Source organism: Amblyomma maculatum, chromosome 1, assembly GCF_055883805.1.
Source record: "Amblyomma maculatum isolate TAMU_Amacu chromosome 1, ASM5588380v1, whole genome shotgun sequence".
Classification (NCBI taxonomy): domain Eukaryota; kingdom Metazoa; phylum Arthropoda; class Arachnida; order Ixodida; family Ixodidae; genus Amblyomma; species Amblyomma maculatum.
In genome coordinates, this window is record NC_139344.1 from 408,484,833 (window position 1) to 408,511,701 (window position 26,869).

At 46.2% G+C, this 26,869-nt stretch overlaps 1 protein-coding gene across 1 annotated transcript in view; it reads left to right on the forward strand.

Moving 5' to 3' along the window:
• The window catches only part of PolZ1 (DNA polymerase zeta catalytic subunit), a 138,034-nt gene extending 113,255 nt beyond the window's left edge, over positions 1–24,779 (forward strand). The window contains exons 23-31 of the mRNA XM_084596365.1: positions 1,180–1,259; positions 2,296–2,362; positions 6,603–6,710; positions 9,030–9,136; positions 12,465–12,579; positions 15,666–15,803; positions 17,675–17,865; positions 20,276–20,506; positions 22,967–24,779. Of these exons, the coding sequence (XP_084452491.1) occupies positions 1,180–1,259; positions 2,296–2,362; positions 6,603–6,710; positions 9,030–9,136; positions 12,465–12,579; positions 15,666–15,803; positions 17,675–17,865; positions 20,276–20,506; positions 22,967–23,327 (1,398 nt within the window). The 3' untranslated portion in view covers positions 23,328–24,779. The remainder of the gene's footprint in view (positions 1–1,179; positions 1,260–2,295; positions 2,363–6,602; positions 6,711–9,029; positions 9,137–12,464; positions 12,580–15,665; positions 15,804–17,674; positions 17,866–20,275; positions 20,507–22,966) is intronic.
• Positions 24,780–26,869: the final 2,090 nt, after the last annotated feature.

Consider the following 26,869-nt stretch of genomic DNA (forward strand, 5'->3'; position numbering starts at 1 on the left):
TAGAGCCACCAGTGAAAATTGTTTCCTACCAGTCTTCAGTCAGTTAGTTAATCTTTTCCCACTGCAGCTGTCTGTACTTGTGTGCAATATAACGAGATATGTTGGACCTGGACATAGCAAATAGATATAAAGAGAACAAGGGTTCATTGCCACCCATACATTATGAGAGAAATACCAGCTTGTCAGGCAGTTTCAGTGAGGGTTATATCCCCTGTTGGGGGGCAAGAGGGACCTTTCTTGGTAGGCCAGTGCTCCCTGAACTTCTTCGCTGCCTCAATGGTTGAGCACTTGCCCAGTATAGTGAATACAATTGCACTAACGGGTGCAAGTATATCAGGGTCAGATGCTTAGGTTTGTTATGGAGGACTGTTTGGAAAGTATATGTCACCCAGACTGTGGCAGAGCTTTTCGTCATGGGCTGACAACCTTTCTCAAGCTATTCTTCCTGAAGCAATTGGAATTGGCCCATGGCCATGAAAGAACAGGTTGGTGTCTGGCAGTGTTTTGAGGTTGTGTCAGCTGTGTTAGTAGGGAACTGTGTATTTTAAATGCGTACGTGTAAAGGCATTCTAACGTTCTGTTTTATTTAAGGTCTTCTGAGACTAAACAAACACGCATAGAAAATTGGCCAGGAGCACAGGGCAGAACCCAGAGCTGTCTGCAGTTGAAAAGAAAAACAAACAAACTGTTTTTTATATGTTGCTGTCTCAGCTGTCTTTGCCTTCTACAGTCCTAAAACCTCTTAAAGTATGCAAAATTTGAATTAAGGGTAGCTTCTTTTTTTTTTTTAAACAGATTTTATGTTAACTGGACCAGCAGATGGAATAGACCAGTAGTTTGTATGAAGGAAATTTGAATTAACATACACTTCATTCACTCCCATTTCTGAATGTATTTTAGTGATAGGTGCTTCTGTTTCTTGCCGTAGCAGAGCTATGTCAGGTTTGAGATGTGAACAGCTTTGTTTAAACAGGTTTGGTAGGATGCCTCTCCAACTGGCATTGTGGAAGTCTTATTGATGCCTTCATCTGTAGCTGCAGCTTTCTGAAGGGCCGAGTTGGGTTGTGACCTGGTGCAACCTGTTGGCTGAGGCACTGGACCTCGTAAAGGCCCTGTGTTCCCGAGAAGTCGGGAGTGGTATATGTGGCACTGACAGGGGGTGCTGTGCATTTCTTTCAGAGCCTGCGGGACCACATCACGGTGTCTCCGGCTGGCGTGGCATTCGTTCGGCCCTCGATTCGCAAAGGCCTGCTGCCACAGTGAGAACAGCCTTTTCTGACGTTTATCTTTTTCTCCCACTCTATGAATGGCATTCTTTTTGCCCTGAAATATTCGTCGGCAACTTTTGTAAGGTGTGTTCTTGTGCAGCAAAATCTTGTTAAGGTGTACCATCTTAACCTTAAGGTACGCCTTATGTCATACCTTAGCTTACAATGTTTTCTCATGAAATCCCTGACTCTGGTTTCTCTAGGCCCTAGACTTGGACAGCTGCAGCAATTGTGCCGTGTTGATACGAATGAGATATTGTACGCCATGTTCAAAAGCATTAGATGACATAAAATTATGGCCATATGTGCCAAAGGCCAGCAAAGCCTGATTTCTTTCTCAATATGTACGGCTTTGTGGTTCTCATAGAGGTTTTTAAGCATATCCGAAATTTTGAATAGTTTAGGATTAGGTTCAACTCGCACCGTTTAATTATATTAAACATTTGTCCCATCTAAATATAAGAAATTTTGAAATATGAATTTTTATCCTGGGTTTTAACATATTTTTGTGACTACTATGAATTAAAAAAAAAAAAAAAGAGGAAACTTAAAGCTTTATTGTACAGAAAAACAGGCCTTTGCGAATTTGCTCAAATAACTGTGTTGCAAACTTCATCCTTGATTATTTAAAGACCAGAGAATGGGTTTATTATGAATTTGATGGTAATTACTCAACAGCTATACCACTTGGCTTAAATAAAGTTAATTTCTAAAGTCAGCAGGAAAAAATTGCACTTTTGTGTTAAATGCAATTGCATTTCGTGCATAAATTAACGAAAGTAAATTTAAGTGCCGAATCCCCCTTGATGGTCAGTGACGAAAAACTTTGCTCCTTTGCTCTTTTTTTTTTTCTTTTTTTTTTCTCTCTTGCTAGGGTGGGCATCTGCATTAGTGGGGTGCACTTTAATGTATGCAGTAATCGCAACTGCGCACACATTTATTTCTTTCAAACTTTGCTTAGCATTCCTTCAAGACAAGACAACTGTCATTTGTTCTCATTGAGGCAAAATTCTTTCCCCATGTGCAGAATGCTGGACGAAGTACTTGGCACGAGACTCATGGTGAAGAAAGCCATGTCCCTTTGCACAGATCAGGTAAGCAGACACGGAAGCCCACAATTTGCTCTCTGCATGACAGAGTGGACAGACCCATGAAGGTCCTTCACATGGCACAGTTCGTTTCTCTCAGCATTTCAGTCCCTCCCTCCAGCTGCTGGTCAAGCAGCATTGTCTAGCTGCACGCAGCGCATTCTTGTAAATCGATAGTAGCGCATTTGAAAGTGCTCATTTCCATCTGCCCCGTAGTGCAATGGACTTGGCAAAGTGAAGTGACATTTTGAATCCCCTTGCTGGAGAAAATGTGTTCCCATATAAACTTTTCTTTTGCAAGGGATTTACAATGTGCAGAGCCATGTTTGAAATCACTGTATTGTACTTTCACTATTAATGTTCATTGCCAATTCATTTCTGCTTATTCTGCATGTCATTTTCTTACATTATTGTATTGTTCACTGCTGTTGCCCTTCCTGCTTGGACCTCACCAATGGCCTGCATGTGTTCCCATATTACTTTTCTTTTGCAAGGGATTTACAATGTGCAAATCATTTAATAGTTCTACCGGTTGTGTGTTACTTTCAGCCTAGAATCTGAGGTGGTCTTGAGCCAAAATTTCTCTTGTAGAACATTGTGAGAGGGGCAGGAAAATGAAAATGTAGGTTTGTGGACTTGTGGTACTGAGAGAACTGGATTGTGTGTGCCATAATGTATCTGCTTTGGTGGTTTGGAATGAAGTTGGTTCTAGCTCCGCCTTCTGCATTACATCTTCCCTGAAATCTGGTGTCTCGCCTTGCATTGTGGAATGGAGGGCTCCATTCCTGATGAGAGAATTATGGGAGCTGTGCTTCCAGTCTTGTTGCAAAGAATATTGGCTGCACCATGCTGCTAAAAAGCACCAAACTGTCCATATATACAGAGGTGAATGTCTTTACATTTAGTAGAAATAAGCAACAGCATTCAAAGTTTTGGTTTTCTCTCTATTCTTTCATGTATTCAAAAGCCTTTTAATTCAAACTGTCCATTCGGTTAATTCGTACCTTTTGCGTGTCCACACCGGAAAATATTTTACTGCTTTACTGCCACTAGGTGCAAATTGGTGTTCTTATATCCACTGTAACAGATGTTAGGACGCGGCAGGCGTCGATGCAGTCGGCGGCGACGCGCCTTGCCGTGAGGACGGCCTTCGCTTTTGTGCACCAAATATGTGTCGCTTCTCGAGGCATCGAGCGACGTTTTGACACGTTGCTCGAAACCTTTCTCAGGGCACGACGAAAGATCATAAATATGGCAATCGCAAAAATGTGAAAGGCCAACAGAACGCACGAAGTACAGAGACAGTCAACAAGAGCACAGAGCTAGAGCAGACGACATGGGGGAGGCAGCCGGCAGCCGACGGAGACCAACGCGTCAGTGGGCGCAGTAGCCAATAGCAGTCGCCCGATCCGCTGCATTCTCGCGGAGCGCCCGCTTTGCCCAATAGCAGCATTGAATTTGAGCGCGGGAAACTCGAAAGCTGTCGCGAGGCTCCCAATCGAAAACAAGCCAAGCCTCGACTGCGCCACCATCACCATCACCGAGGGTGAAAAAAGAAAGCGCTAGAATTCACAAACAATGCAAGACCCAGATGGCGGCGCTTAGTTCGACGGGAGAGGAATGGTGCGAGCGCGAAGTTTGGGAATTTTCAGCACTTGCTCGCTGCTCCGCGGCTGCCGCAGCTTGTTATATACAGTGAAAGCTCGTTAATTCGAACCTCGGTAATTCGAATGTTCGGATAATTCGAACTACACTACTTGGTCCGGCCAAGCTCCATAGAGATCTGTGTATAAAAAAGCCCGTTAATTCGAACGCGGGTCGGTTCCGCTACGGATAATTCGAACTACGCGCCACCGCGTCTGGGCGGCTTGGCGCACATCACGCGGCAAAAAAAAGAAAAAGGGGGGGGGGGGGGTAAAGAAACACCTCCGTGATCCGCAGGCATAATTAGAGGCTGCGCACGTCCAAAACGGGGACAGAATAAGGAACCAAGTAAAACCATGGAAGAGTGGGTAAAACTTAAATGGCGCCATGACCGGCGTGGCGGCCGGCGGCGTTGAAGGGAGGGGACGCGGCCGCGGCAAGGTCAGTGCATGGCCGCGCGGCGGCAGCTGCCTGCTCTCGCTTCTGCGCAACCTCCGTAGCTCGCAACTAAATACTCGTTAATTCCAACCCTGTTAATTTGGAAATAGGGATAAGTACTGTCGGCGCGGTCCCAGCCAATGCCCATAAAAGGCTATGATCTCGGACGGGCACTATGGGTTAAACTTTTTTTTTTTTTTGCGATAGCCATCCATCCTTCCACCCATCAGTCGTCAACGGAAGCACGCGAGTCAGCCGCGATCATGATGCCAGCTTTTAGCACCGTTCGCTCCGATGATTAGAGTGGCAGTAGACCAGTAGACGGGGCGCCCGCCCAAGTCGCTCATAGCATGATAAAGCGAACGTACTGAAAAGGAGGCTTGCACAACCGGATAAGCGCTGGCACTTTGCCAAGTTCGCTTCCCTCCCTGCGGGAGCTAAAGTCAAAAGATAAACACGCCGTTATCGCCGCGCAGCATCTTGGCGCACTGCCAAGAAATGCGTTATGGACCATGAAGGCGCGAAACAGAGGGACTCGCTAACGACTGGCGCCTTTATTATTATTTTTTTTTCTTTCAGATTCGTAGGCACAAATCGGGGCTGGGTGGGTTCATTATGCGAGCGAGTTCGTTACGCGACTAAATGACTAAATACGGTACATTTACCGTAGTACAGACGGTTTTGGCCAGTTTTTTCCAGGCCATTCGATAATTCGAACATCGGATAATTCGAACATTTTTCCCGGTCCCGTGAAGTTCGAATTAACGAGCTTTTACTGTAATTAATTTTCAGTATTTCTACGACGAGTTGGGCATTGATAATTACAGAAAGGGTGATTTATAATACACACTACCGGAATGTATAATCTTCCAAAAATTGACTGTGTTGTGATTCAGATAAAATCACGGGGTCCATTCGAGTTTGAATTAATGAGAGTCTACTGTATTTGAAAACTCTATGTAACTAATATGTCGCGGTGGTTGACCTTGATGTAGCGAACTTGGAGCACCGACTGTCTCTTAGCTAGTGCCGAGTTACTGAAAACTTGGCATAACCACGCAGGTTTCAGGACAGTAAAGCATGAACTGAAGTGAGAGGAATGCCTACTATAGCAACAAGCGACCGCAGTTGATACAATGCGCCATGTTACAGCGCCAACGCTGCATCTCCTTGAAAGACGCAGCAGTCTCCGCTGCTTTTGCTGTAGGAACATGGCACTGCAATAGTTCCTGCTTTCCCCTTTCCCCGCTCCCTCGTAGACCAACACTACCTTGCTTAGACGTGTCGCGCGAGCTGCAGAGGAGGTAGAGGCTGCTGCTGCAGTCGCGCCGCGCTATCAGCGCAATATCGAAGCATTTCACCGCTTCTATGATTTCGAATAATTCTGATTTACTGTTGGTGGTTTCCCTTGCAATGAATTCTTAATTTGGTTTTCATTCTACATTGTCCTTTTGGGTCTTCATGCGAAAAGTGCATGCAATGAAAACCTGGATGTAACGAAAAATCGCGGACATTTTACAATTTTGTTATAACCAGGTTTAACTGTAAATGGGCAACAAATTTTAAGGCTACCAAAAGTAACAGAGTCTGCAAATTATGTACTGAGCAGCACGCTACTTTCTTACATTTTCTAGCGAAGTTAGCATTGCAAATATTGTAACCGCAACAATTTTGCAGTTGACTGTAATTTCAAGTGAACCATTATCAAATTTCTGATGATTTGTTATGTGTGTGTGTCCTTGTCGGCCTCATTGAAAGATGAAAACATATAGGAATCACACTTGCTGAGAATAAGCAGAAATGTGAGTCCGCACTGTCATGTGTGTAGAAAGCGTTTTGGTGAAACTACTGAAAAAGTAGGTTGTGAGGTTGTGGTACTGAAAACTACTGAAAAGTAGGTGAGGTTGTGGTGAAACTACTGAAAAAGTAGCAGCCGATGCCAAAGAAGCCAGCTGAAATGCAGATCTGTAATGTTGTAGCACAAAAGCACTTACGTGCATTTTCTTTTCCCAGTGTGGTTGACATCAGTTTCTGTTTAAGGAGCCACAGTTACTGCCACACCACAGAGGTGGCCCCTCATGATGAAGAGTTGTGTGTTTTTGTAGGACGTGACTTTACCCACCCGATATAGCACAACAGCTGTGGCACCTGTTTTTTTGCGCAGGCTTTGCGGCGAGTTCTGGACGCACAGCAGCTCAGCCTCAAGCTGATTGCCAACGTGACGTACGGCTACACGGCTGCCAGCTTCTCTGGACGCATGCCATGTGTCGAGGTAACAGCTCTGCTTGCATGCTTGGCACACTTCTTAGCCACTTGTTGCACGCTCGGCATGCAGGGAGGGAAAAATTCAGCGGTGGCTTAGCTCAGCTAGGCTAGGATATGCATAGTGAAGTTTGGCTTTTCATCTTTGTCGGTCTACGTCTTGACACTGCCGCTTGGCGAGACATTCTTCCCTCTCTTCCGGCGTCTTGGATGCATGTTTAACCTTTCGTGTTTAATTTATGTGCTGTCGGACGCGCCAAAGCAATAATTTTTGAGTCATCCGACGCAGCTTCTGCTGTCTCCGAAGATGCTGCACACTGTACGCGCACTCACCATTCGCTTCTTCATCCATAGCACTCTGACCAGCAAGTACGCACTTTCAGGCTTAAATGTTCAGCTGCACAGTTAGTCACATGATGATACGAAGTCAGACGCGATGACGGAGACTCGGCGTAACGGAGGGGCTAGCGAACGGTTTGCGCATGCGCAGTGAGGCTGCTTAACGAGGTGCTTGACATCACGAGTTGGCACAGCGGCGGAACACCGGCCGAGCAGCACAGCTGGTTGTCGTGGTTATGGCGCACGCGTAGCTGTGGCTTATGACTGGCATGCGAAACTCGCTAATGCTAGCCTAGTGTAGCTTTCTCTACAAAAGCGATGTTATTTTGTGCCAGTACCAGTGCTTGGCAGAAAGTGCTTTCTCCCCCAGGTTTTGGTGGTCTGCCAGGTCCGAATGAATGAATGTGTTAGTAGTGGGTAAGGAAACGGGCATGCGTAATGGGAGGCATGTGATGCATGCATAGGATGTGTTCTGTATCTAAAGTTCTAGAGGATTGCTAGAGAAAAATCTGAACTTATCAGGTTTTGGAGTTCTACTGCAACCTGTTGTGAATGGTGGAATTTGTTGGTTAAGGAACAGATTGGCTGTCATAGTTGCATTTTCAATTATTCATGGGGTGTTTGGGTCCTAAGGAGAGTTTGAAACTTCACTCATTGAGGACACTAGACTAAAACCTTGTTAAATCAGTCATCGTCTTCCAATGAGCCAAATGTGGGAAAACAAAAAAATTGGACCCAGGCAAGAAAGGTCACCGCAAAAACGAGATGACCAAAGTTTGACCAGAGTTAGATCAGTGAGAACCGCCGTTTTTTATGCGTGGGGCCCATGGGAAGTTTTTCAACTGGTAATTTTAAAGAGCTCTGGTTTTTGGTAGCACTGTCTACTTATGGCACGCTTGCAAATTAAAAAAAAATTTCCTTGGTTTTTGGCTGGGCACAAGCTTGTAAAGGTGTGATTCCGAGTTAATTCTTAGGCCACCAGGAGGATTTTCTTTTCTGCTCAAAAGCAACATTTTCGCACTGTCTGCCGTTTCCAACACAAATATATTTTGCCACCGGTAGTAACATTAATTTCTTATTCTTTAATTTTTTTTGCAATTTCAAGCATAATGTGCACTTTCAAAATAGAATCGGGTGTTTACCTAAGTTGCAGCATTTTGATATTGCATTTATTGTCAGTTAAGGCACTTTGTAAAATATTTTCTGGATTGCTGCAAACAAATTACCTGTCAGTGTTTTATGCTGCAAAACTAGTACTAGAAGGTTTTCTTTCTTGAGGCCTGAACAAGTTATTTATGTAGGGGAACTTTTTTATTCAATTGAAATAAAAAGGGTTAAGGACAAAGTGAGCTTGGCTTGCCTTGGCACTCTTTTACGAAGTTGCCTTTGCACCACAAAGCAAGCAGTACTAGGTGGTATAATGGATGTCATAAACAGACTGTCTTAGTTAAGTAACACTGATAGTTAAGAGAGTTTACTCGCGTTCCTGCTATTAAAAAAGCGCGAGGAAACAACAAAAATAGATAGGTTCTAGTGCTTGTTCACGTCGTCTCTGTCCATGATAATTGTCCCTTTGTACTTATTTTTCTTTGTTTAATTTCATCATGACTGCCTTAGGCAGGAAAGGAATGAGCAGTGAATCATTTTGTCTCTGCACAGAGATCAGTCTCACTGTTGTTTTCAGCTCAGCAGAGCGAACGAGCATGTCTTCCTGCAATGTGACTGTCCCGTTAAGAGGTGGTATGCAACTATTATTTTCTTTTTTATTGCTGCAGTTTTTTATGGATGTCGCAACAGCCTTCACTGCTTTCCGCTTGTTGATTGCAATAACATGACTGCCGTTTAGAGAGTCACGGTGGGCACTTCGGAACCAGGCTCATTGCTGCAACGTACCAAGTTATCTCTCTTGAAGGGAAAGTTCACTTTATAGAACGTAGAGGACCAAACTGTGGTGTGACTGCAGCCGGGATTCTTCGAAACCCTGATGCAGGTTGCAGACAGTGTGGTGAGCAAGGGTCGGGAGGCCCTGGAGCGAGCCATTCGCACGGCCGAGGCTACCGTCCCGGGGGCAAGAGTCATCTACGGGGACACCGACAGGTCTGCTTCTACCCTCTCTTTTGGGCAGGCAGCTGGAGTGTTGAAAGCAAACTGCACTGATGGTGGCTTTTTAAATAATGAGGTACTCCAGTGGAATCGCGGTCATTTGCCAACTCCCACTCCGGTCATTGACAGTGATTCCTGGTAGGGGTGGCGAATGTGTCAAAAGGATTGGCTGATGGGCCGGTTAAGTTTAACTTTTTAAGCCATTGTATTCATCTCATTTGGGGCAGAAAGCAAAACACAAAGAAAGGACCTCACAGAATGACACGAGGACACTTGTCTCGCATCTCATTTCGTCCACGTTTCATATTGTGTGTGCCTTTCTATCGTCTTATGTGAGTTCTGCGTTAAGTGAGATGAATATAATGGCAAATGTATCAGTGTGCGGTTGTGTTGCAATTGAGTGGGATTACTTGTTTGATTAGCTGGTGCAGCTGCTAGCTTTTCCATTGTAATCCACTGCTGTAGTCGAGTGCACATTCACTTTAGTGTTGTGCCCGAGGAAGTGCCTCATTGCTCCCACTCCTTTGCTTTGCCAGCATGCACTTACAGATGTCCAACAACTGTTGTGCAAAACATGCCCTGGAACAAATTTGACTTGAATTTGTGCATGTGGACCTTGTACTACATGTGGGCAGCCTCGCTGCTATCTGGTGACTGCTGAAAAAGAGCACCACATGCTTGGCTTTTTCGGCAAACTAGCAAGAAGTGTTGCGTTTGTCCGTTGTCAGCAGCTTCTGTTATCCACGGATGGCACTGCTTTATTTTCCTCACTTAGTGCTTCAACATGTGCGCCTAAGTACAAAAGTACAGTCAAATCTCAATGTAACGAATCGCAGGGGACTGCTTAAAATCGTTTGTTATTTGGAATGTCGTTGTAATGAAAAACTTGCAGTTACAATAAGCCAGTGGTCAAACTTAGGTACGAAATTGATGCACCTTGACAGTAGACACGTATGCAGGTAAGCAAAAGCTCAACTCAAAAAATGTTGCACTAATTTCAAATCTGCTTTATTTGAAGAAATCATTTCCTTCTGGCGCTTGCAGCACACACCACTGATCAAGAACTCGCCACACCTTCCACTTTGCTCAACACCGCATCGTGTACGTCATTGCACTGAGCGATGAAAGTGCGGACCTTGCTCATGCGCTATAAAACACAGAGTTCGATACGCCGTCATCTTCAGTGTTCAATGAAGTTTGCCAATCTTGTCGCAGTCTTTCAAAATGATTGCGGTGGTCGATGGGGTAATGCCAAGCTCTCTGCAGAGGCTAGTTTGCTTTTTTCCTGCATCGATTTGTTGCAAAATGGCTACTCTTTCGTACAGCAAAAACTGCTTTAGCTTCTTCTTGGCACCTTCACTGGCTGCATTCATAGTTGGGTCGTGCACGAATGACCGACCAGCGAACGACACACAACACAGAGAGAGAAAATGAATGTAGCTAGGCTTGTTGGCTACCGCACATAAAACTATAGCTTTGTGATGGCACTAGGTGTTGGCACAAGATATGGTAATGATGATAGCTATAGCCCACAGCATACACAGAAATAGCAGTTTCCGTTTTATGCGAGAGTTGTGGCGCTGTTAATTTTAGGCTATACAGTAGCCGATGGGTAATTCGGACTCCAATAATTCGGACTTGTAGGATATTTCGGACTTCAGTGAGGCACCGTCAGTCACCCCATAGAAGCGCATACATATTCGCGACGGATATTTCGGACTTTAAAAGTCCGAAAGTTCGATTTTTCGGACTAATTTCAGTCCCCTGCAGGCCAAAATCTGCCATCTTATCGGCTTTTCGCCGGCGCAACAAGCGCCATCTTGGATTGAGGTGGATTGGCTCTGCAGTTGGATTGGCTTGACATGGTTTCGGTGCCCCATTTTTGCCAGGAGAGGCCCCTGCAATCTCTACCACTTCGAGGTGGCAGTCGGATTGTCATCGCCGTCAACCTGCTTTTGTCGCCAACGCTGACGCGGGCAGCTATCTCTTTGTGCTTTGTCTCATACGTCCGCCGTGTTGTCACACGAGTTTCTCCGACCGCGTCAACCGAGTGGCGCACCGTCAATCCTTTGGCCGTTTTGTGATTGCGTCCGGCGGTTCCACCGCTCTGAACGAAAAGTGCCTCATTTTTGCGTGTTTGACGAGCGGTGTGGTGCGCACTCGGGCTGTGGACATTGCCCCGCCGGTGCTGCCGGGTCCGTCAAAGAAGCGTGGGAGCTATTCTACCATGACCCTTGAGAAAAAGGCAGCGATCATAAAGCTAGTGCTGAGTGGGCGATCGCAAGCTGACGTGGCCAAGGAGTTCGCACTGTCGAAGCAAACTATTTCGGATTACGTGAAAAATAAGGAGAAGATTTTTTCCGCCTTTGAGGCGTCCCACAGCAGCAGCCAGAAGAACGACAGGAAAGGCGACCACCCCGAATTGGAGAAGGCCTTGCTACTCTGGCTTAAAGCTGCTTTAGCGAAAAACCTTCCAGTGTCGGGCGACACGTTGAAGGAAAAGTCGAGAGTTCCGCGAGTTTGTTGAAGTGGACGATGGCCTCGATATGTGTGCGGACCTCACGGACGACGAACTTGTACGCCAGGTTCTTCAACCTGAAGACGAGTCGGACTCCGACGACGACTCGGGCGGCCTACCACAGCCATCGCTTGCACAAATTACGAACGCTGTGAACTTGCTGTCTAGCGTGTACAGCGAAACGACAACTTTGGCGCAAATACAAGCGCAAATCGTCGCCAGCAAAAGAAATTTGCCGCAAGGTAAAATCGGCGACTTTTTTAAGCCGATTTCCTCTGAATAAAGTGATTTTTTATGCTTCACGGATTTTTCGGACTGTTCGATTATTCGGACCATTTTTCGGGTCCCTTCAAGTCCGAAAAAACGGTCGGCGACTGTATAGTAATACTGATGTTTCTTGATTATAAAAAAAAGTACATATTGTATGTTATTCTGAAATATGTGCTATTTTGAAATTTGTAGTTCTGAAATATTTTTACATTGAAAACAGGAAATCAGTTGAGAATTCTCAAAAAGTTCGTTAACTTGAAAAATTCATTAATGTGGTGTTCGTAGTAACGAGATTTGACTGTACTAGGGGCTAACACACCTGGCATGCAAATGTGGAAACTTACCCACTGGCTTGTCTCTTTTGCCAAATTACGGTCTCTTTTCCAACGTCATTCAATGTTTCCAGTTCCTGCACTAGAGAGCAGTGTGTGCGTCTTGCGCATGATGCTGGGCTGCTGACACTGGCTTATCTGGTGCCTAGCTTTCCGATGGAGTGGCAACAAAGTATGATGTTTTGGCCCGGTATGTGTGCAGCCTGTTTGTGCTTCTGGAGGGTCGATCGAGGCGGGAAGCCTTCCAGCTGGGCCAGGAGATAGCGGACCGTGTGACGGCGCAGAACCCCCGACCCATGTGTCTCCGCATGGAGAAGGTGAGTGCTCTACTTCCTCCTGCTTGCTCTTTTCTTCTTGCTAGGCAAGGGCTGTGGATATTGGCAATGCCGTATTTGTACATGGCTCCTGAAAGCGTTTTGACAGTTTTTGCATATGCAGCATTATCCTCGGCAGTCTTGGACCGACGGTATTAGGTGTGTCGAAATTTCAGGGTCACATTTAAACACAGCGTGGCTGCTTGCCACCACTGACTTGCTGACGCTTCCCTTCACAGCCTCCTATGAGAACATTGTGCATAAAAACAAAAACAAGCTCACGTTACTTTTAGGCACAAAAAACTCATGCTGGTTGGAGTTGGATGGATAGTTCAAATGGGACCGCCCATCCAATGGCCCATCCAGAAGAGACCCATAATTGCACCTCTGGCTAATTGCATATTTTTTTTTTAATGTCCACCGTTCAAATTTTCTTGTTTCCAAACTTTGCAATGAAAATCATTTGGAATAAACGGTGGCTTACATGCCATCTAGTATTGAAATTGTGGGAGGTGCCAATCTCGACCTAAATAAAATTTCAAGATGTAGAAATGTGCAAGCGCAGCTTTCTTTGACAGGTATAGCATTTGCCAATTAACTGTGGAATATAGTAAGACACTGCTATGGAAACCTTGAAGGAAATTAATTGTCAGCTCTTTCAATACATGACAAAATATTTCTTTTGAAGTTTGTTGCGTACTCACTTCGAGTAGTTGGCCGTGGAAAACCAACTGGAACTTTTTTCCTGAAAGCAGGAAACTGCAGCTTCCCAGTGGGTGATCTGAGGATATATTTATTGTTATGCTGGGATATTAAGACAGAAAAAAAAAACCCACTCATAATTAACTTTTGGTTGAAAAAGGCTCTTGTCCAGAATTTCTGGGTATGTGTTTGCATTTTACTGCTCCAAAATGATTATATTTCTGCTTTAACAGCTGTTCCTGAACCTACATTTCCTGCTTTGTACCTGCTCCAGAATGCATATTTTTCTGCTACAATATCTCTGCTCCAAGGCCTGCTTTGGCGGTTGCATTCCTGGAAATCAGACATTTGCAAATCTGTACAGTTACACAAGGGAGTTGCAGAACTAGAATGCCAGTACCCTATAAACCTTGCTCCTAGGTGCTGAATTAGCTCTAGCTTAGAAAATTTGCAAGCAGTAGGTTAGTCCCAGACAATTCCTACATGTTCGAAGGTTGGTCTTACTAGGCTTTCATAAACCAACATGATCATTTAGGAGTAGCTGCGTACATATTGTGTCTGAGGCTGCACAATTCTTTAGAGGCCTTGATGCTTTTGTTATCCACGCAAGAACTTCAGCTGAAGTCAGAAGTAAGTGCTAATTCAAGATATTTTTTTAGTTACTCTGGATAGGGGTTTACCATTGGTGCTTTTAGCCTGAGCTCTTTAATATTGCCAGTTGCAAGCCTTCCCATAGGACCCACGTTTAAAAAAAATTACCGGTCTTTAAAAGTGGAAATGGCAAAAGCCACTTTACAGGACTGTTTTCACTAACTGCATCATCATTCCAACTATCATCATCATCACTATCGCTACTGTAATCATTATTTGCTAAATGCACTGTCTTAGTATTGCTACTACAGTTAAACCTTGTTATAATGAAATTGTAAAATGGCTGTGATTTTTCGTTACATCCAGGTTTTTGTTACATGCATTTTCGCATGAACACCCCCCCAAAAAGTATGCATAATGAAAACCAAATTAAGAGTTGAATGTCAGGAAAGCCACCTGAAAGTGCTTACAGTCAATCAGAATTACTCAGTTACAGAAGTGGTAAAATGTTTCGCGATAGCGCTGATAGCGCAGCGTGACTGCGACGACAGCCTCCACCACGGCTCGCTCGGTGTGTTTACGAGGGAGTGGGGAAAGGAGGATGAAGGAGGTGGAGGAGGAAAAAGGGTAGGGGGCCTCCGGCCTGCATCTCGTCTTCACGCATTCTCCGCTCGACCACCACCGTTGGCCAAAGGAACTGACTCTGCCTCGCGTCGCCGGTGTGCTCCGCTTTTCCCGGTGCCAACGCGCGGTGACCCGCGAGGAACCACGCTGCAGCGATGGACGCACACTGCTCGCCCCTTGTGTTTGTTCTGTTAATTTTTGACACTTTTAAGTATTCCACATTCCGAAAGCGAAAGCAGTGAAGACTGCTGCGTCGTCCGCGTAGATGCAGTGTCGGCGCTGAAACACGGCGCGCTGTATCAACTGCGGTCGCTTGTTGCTGTAGTAGATGTTCCTCTCACTTCAGTTCATTTTTATCGTCCTGAAACTTGCAGGGTTCTGTCAAATTTCCAGTAATTCAGCACCAGCTAAGAGATAGTCAGTGCCACGAGTGCGTTATATCAAGGTCATCCACCGTGACATGTTCATTACATGGAGTTTTTAAATAGACGCACTTCAATGGGGGTGGCGTTGGGGAATTGAAAAACTTCGTAATATAGAGGAATTCATTACATAGAGGTTTAACTGTATTATCGTTATCACTGACTGTATCACCATTTTCATCATTATCATCATGCTAGACAAGGAGTGTTACGATCGGTTTCTCATGAGCACGGCATCGCCTACCGGTTTGCGCGCTCGGCTGGGGATCGAAGGGATAGTGGTTTGATTCATGGGGGAGACAGACTTTTTTTCTTAACTCTCAGTTCGTGTGAACATTTCCTGCAGACAGCGGAGTTTCCCAACTGGTATCCTTATATTCTTATTTGTATCCTTATAATGCTATAACTCTAATGCAAGGTGGGTTTCTTTTCATCTTTTGTTGGTTCTTTTGTATTTCTTACAGATATTCAAGCACATAGTGTTTGTGGTGTGCTCATGTAGGGAGCACAATTAACTTCTGCATAATTGAAGCCTTCCTAACTTGTTGCTGGGAAGAGTGTCCTAGTGAGAACAGGTGTCATTTGGTGCTTAATCGGTGGTTCTAGTTAGTTGATGGCAAGGGGTAAAGACTGCTGTCCGCTAATGGGATAACCTCCATCCCTCCACCTCATTTGTGTGGCAACCAGTGTGTAATGCTTGGTACCCAAGAGCGTGTTGTAAGACAAGCTTCAAAAGTGCACACATTGCAGGTGTACCAGCCTTGCGTGCTGCAGACCAAGAAGCGCTATGTGGGCTTTGCCTATGAGCACCCGGACCAGCAGGAGCCCAAGTACGATGCCAAGGGCATCGAGACTGTCCGTCGAGACACCTGCCCAGCTGTTGCCAAGGTGAGCCAAGTGGATCTACATGCATATGCCACAGCACCTGGAGCTGCTCCACACGGTCCTCTCACGGTACTGATGGCAAGGGAGTTGATGGAAGATTCAGGGTGGCGGAGATGTGCGGCAAAACTGACTGGTTGTGTCTGGCTTTACTCTGGCCATGGAAATGGGGGTCCTGGAGAGACAGGATCAGTGGGCTGTTGTGGCATGAGCAGTGCTACGAATGCAACGTTCAGCAAGACACCTTGCATGCATGGCTCTTCTCCACTGATCAGTTATTTATCTATTTATTTATTTGTTGATGCCTTCAGAATAGATCATTACAGAGTGTAGCAGATGAGCTATGTGCACATATATAAAACTGGAATGTACTGTAATTACCCATTTCTAACACGCTTCATTTTTCGGGGACAATCAGAGTCGGGCACGAACTAACTGCCCCATGGCTGCTATCGTCATCATTATGTGGTGCAGCTCACTTGCTCCTTGCAACCATGCTACAGCAGAACCCTTTTATAGTAAAGTCACTGGGACCAGCAAAAATCTTTACTATATCAGTTGTTGGTGATGAAATGGTCCTGAAGATGCTGTCTGGTAGTTAAATGGCCTCTTACTGAATACGTATTGTTGCCTAATGAAAAAAATACTCAGAAATAGCTTCCATCTCTCTCTTATCATCTCTTCACGCAATTTTTTTCAGTTGCAAAAATTTTTTACATCTAGTGGAATTACCTATTTAGCATGAGGACGTGGCTACGAATACAACCATGTTTGATTTGATGTGAAAATCAAAGCCTTGCATGAACATGGTGTCACTTTTTGCTGTTTCTGTCTTTTAAAAGGCAATGACAAATGTGCGTAGCAGTCAAGTGTTGTAAGACTGCACATGCTGCACCTCCACTTACCTCTGCTGCCTTATGCTTTGTGCTGCACAGTGCCGGGAATGTTCGTCCGTTTCTTCCCCTTCCATATTTCTTGGTGCAATTTCACTCTTCCTTACTTTCTGAACGGACCGCGCCGCCTCCTTTCCATATTTGTACTTTTTTTTTCCTACGCGCTGCGTGCTTTCCCTCACGGCTTCAAGGCTTCCGTAAAGTAGGCTTCTCCTGAATGCTGCTAAGCCTGGTGGTAGAGCCATTTAAAAGAACACTTGGTGTTATTTTTGTTTTGAAATACAGATAATTCTTTTCCTCACGATTTTAGGTAGTGCGCCTGTGGCGATGGCCATATCGTGGGAGTCGTCGCCGCGGTCAGGCGCACTTTATTATAACCGATTTTTACCAAAAATATCTTTACTATAAAGGGGGGGAAATGCACAGTTGTCTATGGAAGATGAACCGGGACTTCAGTTCCACTTTACTATATCACAGTTTACTATAGTGGGGTTCTACTGTAGCATGTTCCCTTTTGTATCGCAAGAGCCATTTGCAATCAGTGTGGTGCTGTCCATAGCGTTAATGTAACCAAGACTATAGAGCAAAAGCGGCTGCTGTTTCCCATTTAAACCCTCTTCATTCCTTTGCTAATTGCAGGCACAGCCATGAGGATACTTCTTGTATGGTAGCTGGCATTTTTCATGCGTTTAGGGCTAGTTATAGTGCAACAAACTGGCAGCATAAACTAGCATTGCTGCATGCATCATGGATCGTAGTGAGCGCAGTGCGATGCATGGAACAATGTTATGGCAGCTTGACAAGTTTTAGTGATCGTGCAAGTTAGAAGACTGGCCTCATTGGTATGCACATGCTAACCGAGAGGTTAATAGGCACCAAATGCATGAGGTTTAATGGAAGTGGAAATTTTATGTGACTACATTTCAAGTGGATTTATCACTTGGAGGAATGTGCCCTAATTAGGTTTTGCTACTCTGTGTGCAGCTGCTGGAGAAGATGCTACGGGTGTTGTTCACGACACAGGACGTGAACGCAGTCAAGCGATTTGTCAAGCTGCAGTTCTCCAAGATTCTGTCCGAGCGGGTCAGCCCCCAGGACTTCATCTTTGCCCGAGAGTTCCGTGGCCTGCATGGCTACCAGCCCAGTGCGTGCGTGCCTGCCCTCGAGATCGCCAGGTGAGGAGAGCTGCCTCACGTCCATCTTGGTGCATTGACCATGCAGAGCAGAGAGAGTATTGGAAGGAGTGTACCTCTTCCAGTTAATTCCCATTTAATCAGCAGAAGCTGGTCAAACGGGAAATACGGGATTATCGAGGAAAAGAGCCAGCTGACTTTGCAGGCCATAGCACAAAGTAGCACAGCACTGGAAGTCTGTGTACATCCAAAATTTGAATAATCTGCGAATGACATTTGCTATTTAGTCTGAACCACATTTCGGGTTGGCATCACGTGATTCAAGTGCCTACTTATATTTTTCTCCCTTGCATTCAAGCGTTTCCTCCACTCCTCAAGTGCGCTGAACCATCGCATATTGGTATGGCAAAGCATTCTCAAAACGCAATGGGGCCATTTGCAAAGAGGCATCACTGGATGGATGGAAACAACTTTATTTAATAAAAACAAAACCAAAAAAAAATTCTTCCAGGGTGGTCCCCTACTAGTCCAGGAGTCCACGGGCTTTTGCTTCACATAGAGCCCGATCGACCAGCCATTTCTGACCGGCGGGTTGAGCTGTCCGCAAAGCAGCCTCCCAGGAAGAAAAGGTGGGATGGGGGATGGGGGGCACTGCCTGGGGGGAAGGACATTCTCACAGGTAGTGGAAAAGTGAGGATTTTGGCTCGCCACAGGTGTCGCAGTGAGGGGGCAAGCCAGGGTGAAGGCATGAGAGACGGTAGGGGGAAATGAAACAATCCGTCTGCAATTGTCGCCATGTAGCACTGGATAAGGGTGACAAGGTGCTGTGGGGTGGTGGCAGTGTCACGCGCTTGTGTTTGTAGAATGTGGTGATTTGGTGGTATGTAGAAAGGACCGATGCGGCCTCCTGCGCGGAGTTGGGTGCCTGATCATCCGGGGCTCGGGTAGAGAGTTCTCGAGCCAGCGCATGAACGCGCTCATTACCGGGGATCGAGGCATGCCCTGGGATCCACGTTAGATTAACCGTTCGGTCGAGAGAGGTGGCGTTAGTAAGCTACTATGTCGCTCTAGGAAAAGTGCTGGTGATCGTAACTGGTTTTACTGATTTAAGGAACACTTCCCAGCTGGTACCAGTTGGTTCCCATTGAGTTCCCATAGGTTCCAATGGGAACTCAGGAACTCAATGGAACTAATTGGGAATTGTTCCATAAACCAGTAAGACCAGTTACGATTTTCACCAGGGGGGTAGAGAGTTCTCGAGCCAGCGCATGAACGCGCTCATTACCGGGGATCGAGGCATGCCCTGGGATCCACGTTAGATTAACCGTTCGGTCGAGAGAGGTGGCGTTGGTAAGCTACTATGTCGCTCTAGGAAAAGTGCTGGTGATCGTAACTGGTTTTACTGATTTAAGGAACACTTCCCAGCTGGTACCAGTTGGTTCCCATTGAGTTCCCATAGGTTCCAATGGGAACTCAGGAACTCAATGGAACTAATTGGGAATTGTTCCATAAACCAGTAAGACCAGTTACGATTTTCACCAGGGGTGCTTTCAATTTTGAAGCCATTCTTCGTCACTCCCGAGATTGCGTACGAAACAAAGCACATGACGAAACCACAGAAATCGTTATTGCTGAGTCTCAGATATATGGACAACCACATATTACAGGTGTTTATTTCATAAAATAACTGTGGCACAAAGGGTCTTTGGCAGTTTTTTAGAGCCATTTAATATTCAGAACGTTGGGATAATTCAAACATTTTGCCTGGTCACTTGAAGGCCAAACAAGATCTTACTGTGGTCCTTGAAGCATGGAATGGTGAGATTTGAATCAGGCCTTCTAGGACCCTTGGATTGTGAATCAGACATGTTACTCCTAAGCCACAGAGGCATGTTTGTACAGCCTGGTTAAAGCGGGGTTGCATATCTGTGTTGCTTAGTCTTTCACATAATGTGGTAGTTGGTGATGGTATGTTAATGAGTATATGTGAGATAACAGAGGCACAAGTTAAAGGTTAATGATTAGGAGCACCGAAGTGCACTCATGCGACCCTTAGTTTGCAAGGGGAGCCGCAGACAGGAGCCACTAACACTGTCGCACCATATCCTTAAAGCTGACTCCTAAGTGTCTCCCCTCACCTTTTTCTCCTTGCTGTGGTGTGAACGGCCATGTGGGGTTTTATTTTCGAAAGGCAGCTACCGGCCACCCTTTCTGCCTTCCTGTCATACTGTATCTGACACACAAAAGGTCCTCTAGAATTCGTAAACGCTGTGCTGTATGCTGAATTCTGCGCCAACTGCTCTAGTTTAATGCCTTGTCAGTGCACACCATAGTGCATGAATTGCTCAGGCTCATTAAACTGTGCGGTTTCTTTTTCTTTTGCTGAGTTTCTCATTGTACGAACTAGCCATGACCGGGGTTTCAAAATGACTTGTCATGTGTGGTGGTGCAGGCGGCTGGTGCGGCGCGATCCCCGGGCAGAGCCACTGGTGGGCGAGCGGGTGCCGTACGTGGTGGTCTATGGACACCCAGGCCAACGACTCATTGAACTGGTGCGGCAGCCTCATGAGCTTCTGGGGAGCCACTCTCAGCTACGCCTCAATGCCCACTACTATGTGGCACGGGCCATTGGCCCCGCCCTCAACCGCGTGCTGCGGCTGCTTGGAGCCAACTGCCTCCAGTGGTAAGTGTTGGCGATGGAGTTTGAATGCGGCGCAAGAGTGCTTTTGTGTCGGAATGACCATTTGCTGTTGAGTGGCTGTTTGTCCCTGACCACTACCACCAGAGGTCCTATATATATAGTGTTGTAGGGATCTTTTTTTTTTTTTTTTGTAGCGAGAGCTACCACTACGGTAGACACTTCGCCTCTTCGTTGTGGTTGCACTTTGGCCGTGTTTGCACTGACCTTGAGCCGTTGAGAAGTAGTAGTAGTAGTAGTAGTCGTGGGAGGCGGTAGCTGGCAGCTGACATGGCTGAGTCTTAACTGGACGTAGGGCTTCCTGACATTACGTTTGGCATGAGCTGCCAACTCGGGGCTCTCCTTTCATATGGGAGGATGATATCAGAATCAACCTGCCAAAACTCTTGCATTCACGTTATCCCTAGGCCATGCAGGCACATTCATACGGCTCGGCTAAAGTCGGGCTTTATATGTCACCTGGTAGCTTACACTGCTTCATCGCGAAAGTGGGAGTGAAAACAGAGAGAAAGAGGTTCCATAGTAGAGGTCTTTGGACCACTGCGCAATAGAGGCCTTTGCCTCATCGCACTTTAATGTCAAAAATGCCCCCTATGGCATAAATAAAGGTGAAACCGTAGAGTAAACTACTATGTGCAAAAGCCATGTCTTTACTTTCAAGCCGAACCTAAGCGTAGCCATGCAGATAACTCTCGTGTAACTCCAGGTTTAACCACAAGCTAAACCACAGCTAATTTTATTTTTGTCCATGTGTTACACACAAGTTTTTGTGAAGTGTGGCTGTGAGGAATATTTATGCTGATAAAAGGCAGTTCGAAGAAGGAAAGAAATCTGGCTAATGCTGCTTCAAAGCAGGCAAAAGTGAACTTGCTTTGGGCCTTACTGTTCAGGTGACATTGCTGGCAGTGTAATAGACGGTCTCTTTGAAATTGTACAGTCAAATCTCGATATAACGAATCCCGCGGGACCGCGAAAAATCATTCGTTATTTTGAAATATCGTTGTAATGAAAAATCTGCGATTATAGGCCAGTGGTCAAACCTAGGTATGAAAATGACGTACCTTGGCAGTAGGCACGTGTGTAGACAAGCAAAACCTCAAGTGAAAAGGTTGCACTAACTCCAAAGCTGATTTATTTGAAGAAATCCATTATTTTCTTCTGCCGCGTGCAGCAAACACGACCGCGCACTACATTACACCACTACAGCACATACACCTTCAGCTTTCCGGAACACCTCATTGCGTACATGATTGCACCGAGCGATGAAAGTACGAACTTTGTCCATGTGAAAAAAAAAAAAAAAAAACACATCGGAGTTCATTATGACCCCATCTTCAATGCTTCCTGAGCTTTGAAAATCTTGTCTCGGTCTTTCATAATGATCGCGGCAGTCGATGGGACAATGCTAGCTGTCTGTAGAGGCCGAATCGCTTTTTCCCTTGCGTCAATTTCTTGCAGTGAAAGCAGCTGCGTTCATATCTTCTTGGCACTTCGCTGGCTAATATCATCGTCAATCTCGCACAAACTTTGCAATAAGATAATCAGCGGCAAAAAAAAAATAAAAAAAATACCGTCCCGCACGCGCAAACGCACGAACGACTGAGTCGCGTACGGCACACAACACAGGAAGAAAAAAAACGCAGGCAGCTAGGCCTGCCGGCTACTGCGTAATAAACCATAGCTTCATGATGGCGCTAGGAGCTGGTCCAAGATGTCCTGATGATGATAGCTACAACCCACGGACCATGCACGCAGAAACGGCGGTTTCTGTTTCGTTTCACGCGAGAGTTGCAATCTGCGGTGCTGTTAATTTTAGCCAAATTCGTAATACTGATGTTCCAAAATTATACAACGAGAAATAAAATACGTTCGTTATTCTGAAATATACGCTATTTTGAAATTCGTAATTCTGAAATAGTTTTACATTGAAAACATGGCAAATCTGCCGGGGATTCTTAAAAAATTCGTTAATTTGAAAAGTTCGTTAATGTGGTGTTCGTAGTAACGAGATTTCACTGTATTATAAGTGTGAGGCCATTTCATTATTTCCTTTTTTCATGTAATGGGAAGGGGAGGACCCACTGCACATTTGATGGGATGAAGCAATATTCTTGGTTATAGTGACTTTCTCTTGTTTTGGGGTGCATGAGTAGGTAATGTATGTTTTGCAATAATACCTGCTCCCCTCTCCTTTCTTCCTGTCGCTCACCGCTTTGATTTCCTCTCCCTCTTCCTTACAATCCCTTTTACTTCCACTGCACCAGTTCAGGTCCTTCTGATGATTGATAGCAAATACCAGGTCTGGCAAATATCTATTTTTGTTTTATTTGAATAAGAAAAATGCACTTACATACCTTCTTTTATTGGGGAATCAAAAAGTTTTCATTGGACCTAGTTTGTAGCTTTCATGTTGGCATGTGTATGCAAAGTTGCCCCTGGGTGCAGGTACGAGGAACTTCCCAGGCCACGCTTCGTGAACCCCCGCCCAGGCACGGTGGCCGCCTACCTGGTTGTGGGCCAGCTGTGCCTCGCCTGTGGCGGCCAGTCTGAGTCGCGGCAGCTGTGCACTTCATGTGAGGCGGACCCCGCCTACACGGCGCTGGTCCTTGGAGGCAAAGTGCAGCGCGTCCAGAAGTCCTTGCTTGAGCTGCAGACCGTGTGCCACAGCTGCATGGGCTTCCAGGCCAGCGGGGCCTGTGTGTCGACCGACTGCCCCGTCCTGTACAAGACAGCACGGGTCACAGCAGAGGCCCAGCAAGCCCTGGTCTGGAACAGTGCCCGCAGTGCTTCTTCATCGTCTTCCTAGTCCCTTGCTGAGCTCCTGCCAGTGTCACGGCACCAAGTCGGCACGAGGGCTCACCACTTTAGAGCTCATCTTTCTATCACGGGACTGCAGTGGTGTGGACTAGGAGTGGGCTTGGTGGCGTACACAAATCTGGAGCTCCCATAAATCTACCGGGGCAGTAACAGGAAGCTAGGACTCAATAAGAAACTGAGTCTCAGCTTGCCTGTTCTTTACAATCTCAAGGACTTTTTCCGGTCAACTCCTTGAGAGGACGGGCTTACTGCCCTGCTCAGCAGGCCAATTTTCAGTATTCTTCCAGTGCTCACTCATGATTTTTGTGTTCCATTAGAGAAAGGTGATGTTAGTGGCGTTTCTGGAGGCCCAGCTTACATCTGTGTGCAAGGCAGCCATGCAGATAGTTTATTTTCTCATCATTTGTGCTTCCTACGTGTGTATGTGTGTGTGCGTGTTGGTGAGTGGTGCTGGGTGCGCACTTTAAAAAGCAGTTGAGTTTCGCCCAGGTGGTAGCTTTTGCGTATGCTGCATTTATGTACATTATTTGGCTGAGTTGAGCCCCCATTGTCTTGAATTAAATGGAAAGCCCTATTTCACTCACCTGTTTCACTTTCACGTGTGGCAATACTGCATGCATTTGGAAAATGCCAATCGACTGGACCGCTTTCTACAGGACCTCCTCATTTGGGACACTAATTGTCTTGCTGCTGTCGTTTTTTGTCCAGGTGAGAGATTCATCATCATTGCCAGCCATACTGAAGCCACTGCAGGATTCAGGCCTCCCCATATCTCTTCGGTAGACTGACTTCAACGGTAGCCGTGTTGCGTCCCCATTGCCGACATGCATTTTAGGGGTTCAGTACTCTAACTGGTGGTCATGTCGCCAGCCAGAGGGCTGTAACTCTTTATAACTTCTTGTGTGTATGCCACAGTGCATGGGGTACCCATAAGAAGCACTCCTCTTGGCGTCAACACACCGGTTTCTAGACGTGAACCCTGGATCTGTGGGACGAGTTACGGGCGTCATTTGCAAAGCACATGGCCTTGGATTATTTTTCGAAAAGAGAATAAAGGTGCCAAAAACAACCCAACTAAAGGAGTTAACACTTTGCCAAATTCTGCTCTACCGTGGTGGTGCAATGGTTAGCATGCTTGACTGCTGTGCCCAAGTGTACAGGATCAAATCCTGGCTGCAGCGGCCATTCTTCGATGGAGGCGAAAAGCAAGGTGCTCTTGTACTGTGTGATATCAGTGGACGTTAAAGAACACCACTACAGCGTCTCTTATAGCCCGAGTCGCTTTGTAACATTAAACCCCTTAAACCAAGCCAAACCAACTTTGCCAAACCCTGTGTCAGTCTAAATGCCAAACCGCGAAAAAAAAAATGCGGAGGGCGATTCAGCTTCACTTTAAGGGTAGCTGCGAGAGCACCTTTTAAACACCACCTTTTTATTCGAAAATTTTTTTAGCATAGGAGGCTGACACAGAGTTTGGCAAAGTGTTAAATGTCTTTAGACTTTTTTTTTTTGGGGGGGGGGGGCATGTACAGTATCTGTCTCGCTTCTCAGGGGGCACCTACACTTTACATTGAATGGCATACTACTTGAGGTACTATCGCGCTCAATATGACTTGCAACCAGCGAGCGTGTGGCCACACCGTTTTCCAGAAGCAAGGTAAGGCGAACAGCAGCACGCTTGAAAACTAAGTGGAAAGGACTCTGCTGTTCCAGCAGCCAGGTGCATCCCTAGCGTTGTCTGCGCAATGAAATCTGAGCTCATTACATGTCATAGGGGCTGGCACGTGTAGCTTGGCACAGGTGGAGTTTCATGCTGGGGCCGACGATTTTATCAGGGAAACAGGATGCTGTGATCAAAATGAGTGAAGAAAAATAAAGTGCAATATATACGCATAGCACCCTACACGCAAGTGCCGGTAATACCCACGATAACACTGGGCCATGTGCTTAACCTAGACCAGCTACACCAATGCAGCAAAAATCCATTGTAGGTATAGGAGATTTTCTACACTGATGTAGCTGGTCTAGGTTAAACAAATGGCCCTATTGTGTCACTGCCAAGACCAGATGGCACAGGGAAGAAGGCTGAGTGTTGGAACAGCAAATCTTTTCCCTTTCATTTTCAAGTACGTCGCTTGTCAGCACCGCCATGCTTCCTGGAAGCACTCCGGCCGCGCTGAGAGGGGTTGCAAGTCGTACTGTGTGGGATAGTGCATAAGTCGTTCCAAATACCTGTCGCAAACTAACCTTCAGCTTGACTAGCAGATTGAGGTTGAATGGGAAGCGAAGTTTTATGACATCACCCTGAACGCTTCATAGAGAATGGCTGTATCACAGTTTTGTTGTGAAAACTTGCATATTTTCTTTGACACCATTTTTCTCAATTTTGGGTTATGGCAACACCTTTTCGACTGAACAAGCTGTATATTCAATGCATAAAAAGAGTGTCGAAGACAGGAAGAAAAGGAATAGGGAGAGAAAGATGCGCGTCGCAACAGCCGTTGTCCACCACCGAAACGGTAGCGGGTACAATGACGGCCTACAGCAGATAAAAATATGGTGGCAGGCTAACCCCTGCCGCAAGCGGCAGTGACTTACCATTCCCAGCCCCGTAGCACCCGTAGGGCCAGAAGCAACCACCCTCCACCAGCGCTATGCTGTAATTTTTGCAAACGCGTCTAATTCTCGCTGGTCTTTAGTGCGCTACTACCCGCATTCTCGCAAAAACCCGACGTCTGAAGCCAATTTGACCTTTCATTCCGAGAATCGATCTTTAGGTTCCTGTTAAGCAATTACAGAATGCCGGTGAACTAGCTTCACGGAATGCTGATTGTGTTCGATAAGGGGCGCGCGTGCAGCAGCAACGCTCGGTTTTTGCATGTCTCCTCTCGGGACTTTTTAGACAGCAGCACTATTCTACCCGAATTCTCACAAAAACCCGATGTCTAAGGTCGATTTGACATTTTACCTTTCCGAGGGATGGGTGACAGGAGGAGGAGGAGGAAGAGGAACACAGCTCCATCACGCAGAACCTGCATGTGTTTGCGGTCTGGTGAGAGAGAGGAGAGGAAAGGCTGCGATGAGATTACTCCACATGTGCGAGACCTGTTCGGAAGCAAAGCGAGAGGGTTTCTGCTTCAAAGCTGAGGAGCTGGGTGGGGGCAGAGGGGAGTTCGCCGGACGTCCAGCTTTGCATTCACTGCTAGGCGCTCTTGAATAATTTCTGTCATGGCTCTGCCAGTTATGCTTCTCGGCTTAACCACAAGGCCGTCCTGGTTACCTGTTTTGTTGGTGACGCGTCTAAGTTGGTGTGTCGTTATTTGGCGGCATGGAGCTCTATATTAATAATGGTGTGCCCCGCCGGGGTGGCACAGTAGTAAGACGCCCGACTACTGTGCCGGAGTTCCCGGGTTCGAACCCGACCACGGCGGCTACGTTTCGATGGAGGCGAAACGAAGTGGCGTCCGTGTGCTGTGCGATGCCAGCGCACGTTAAAGATCCCCAGGTGCTCGAAATTACTCCGCGGCCCTC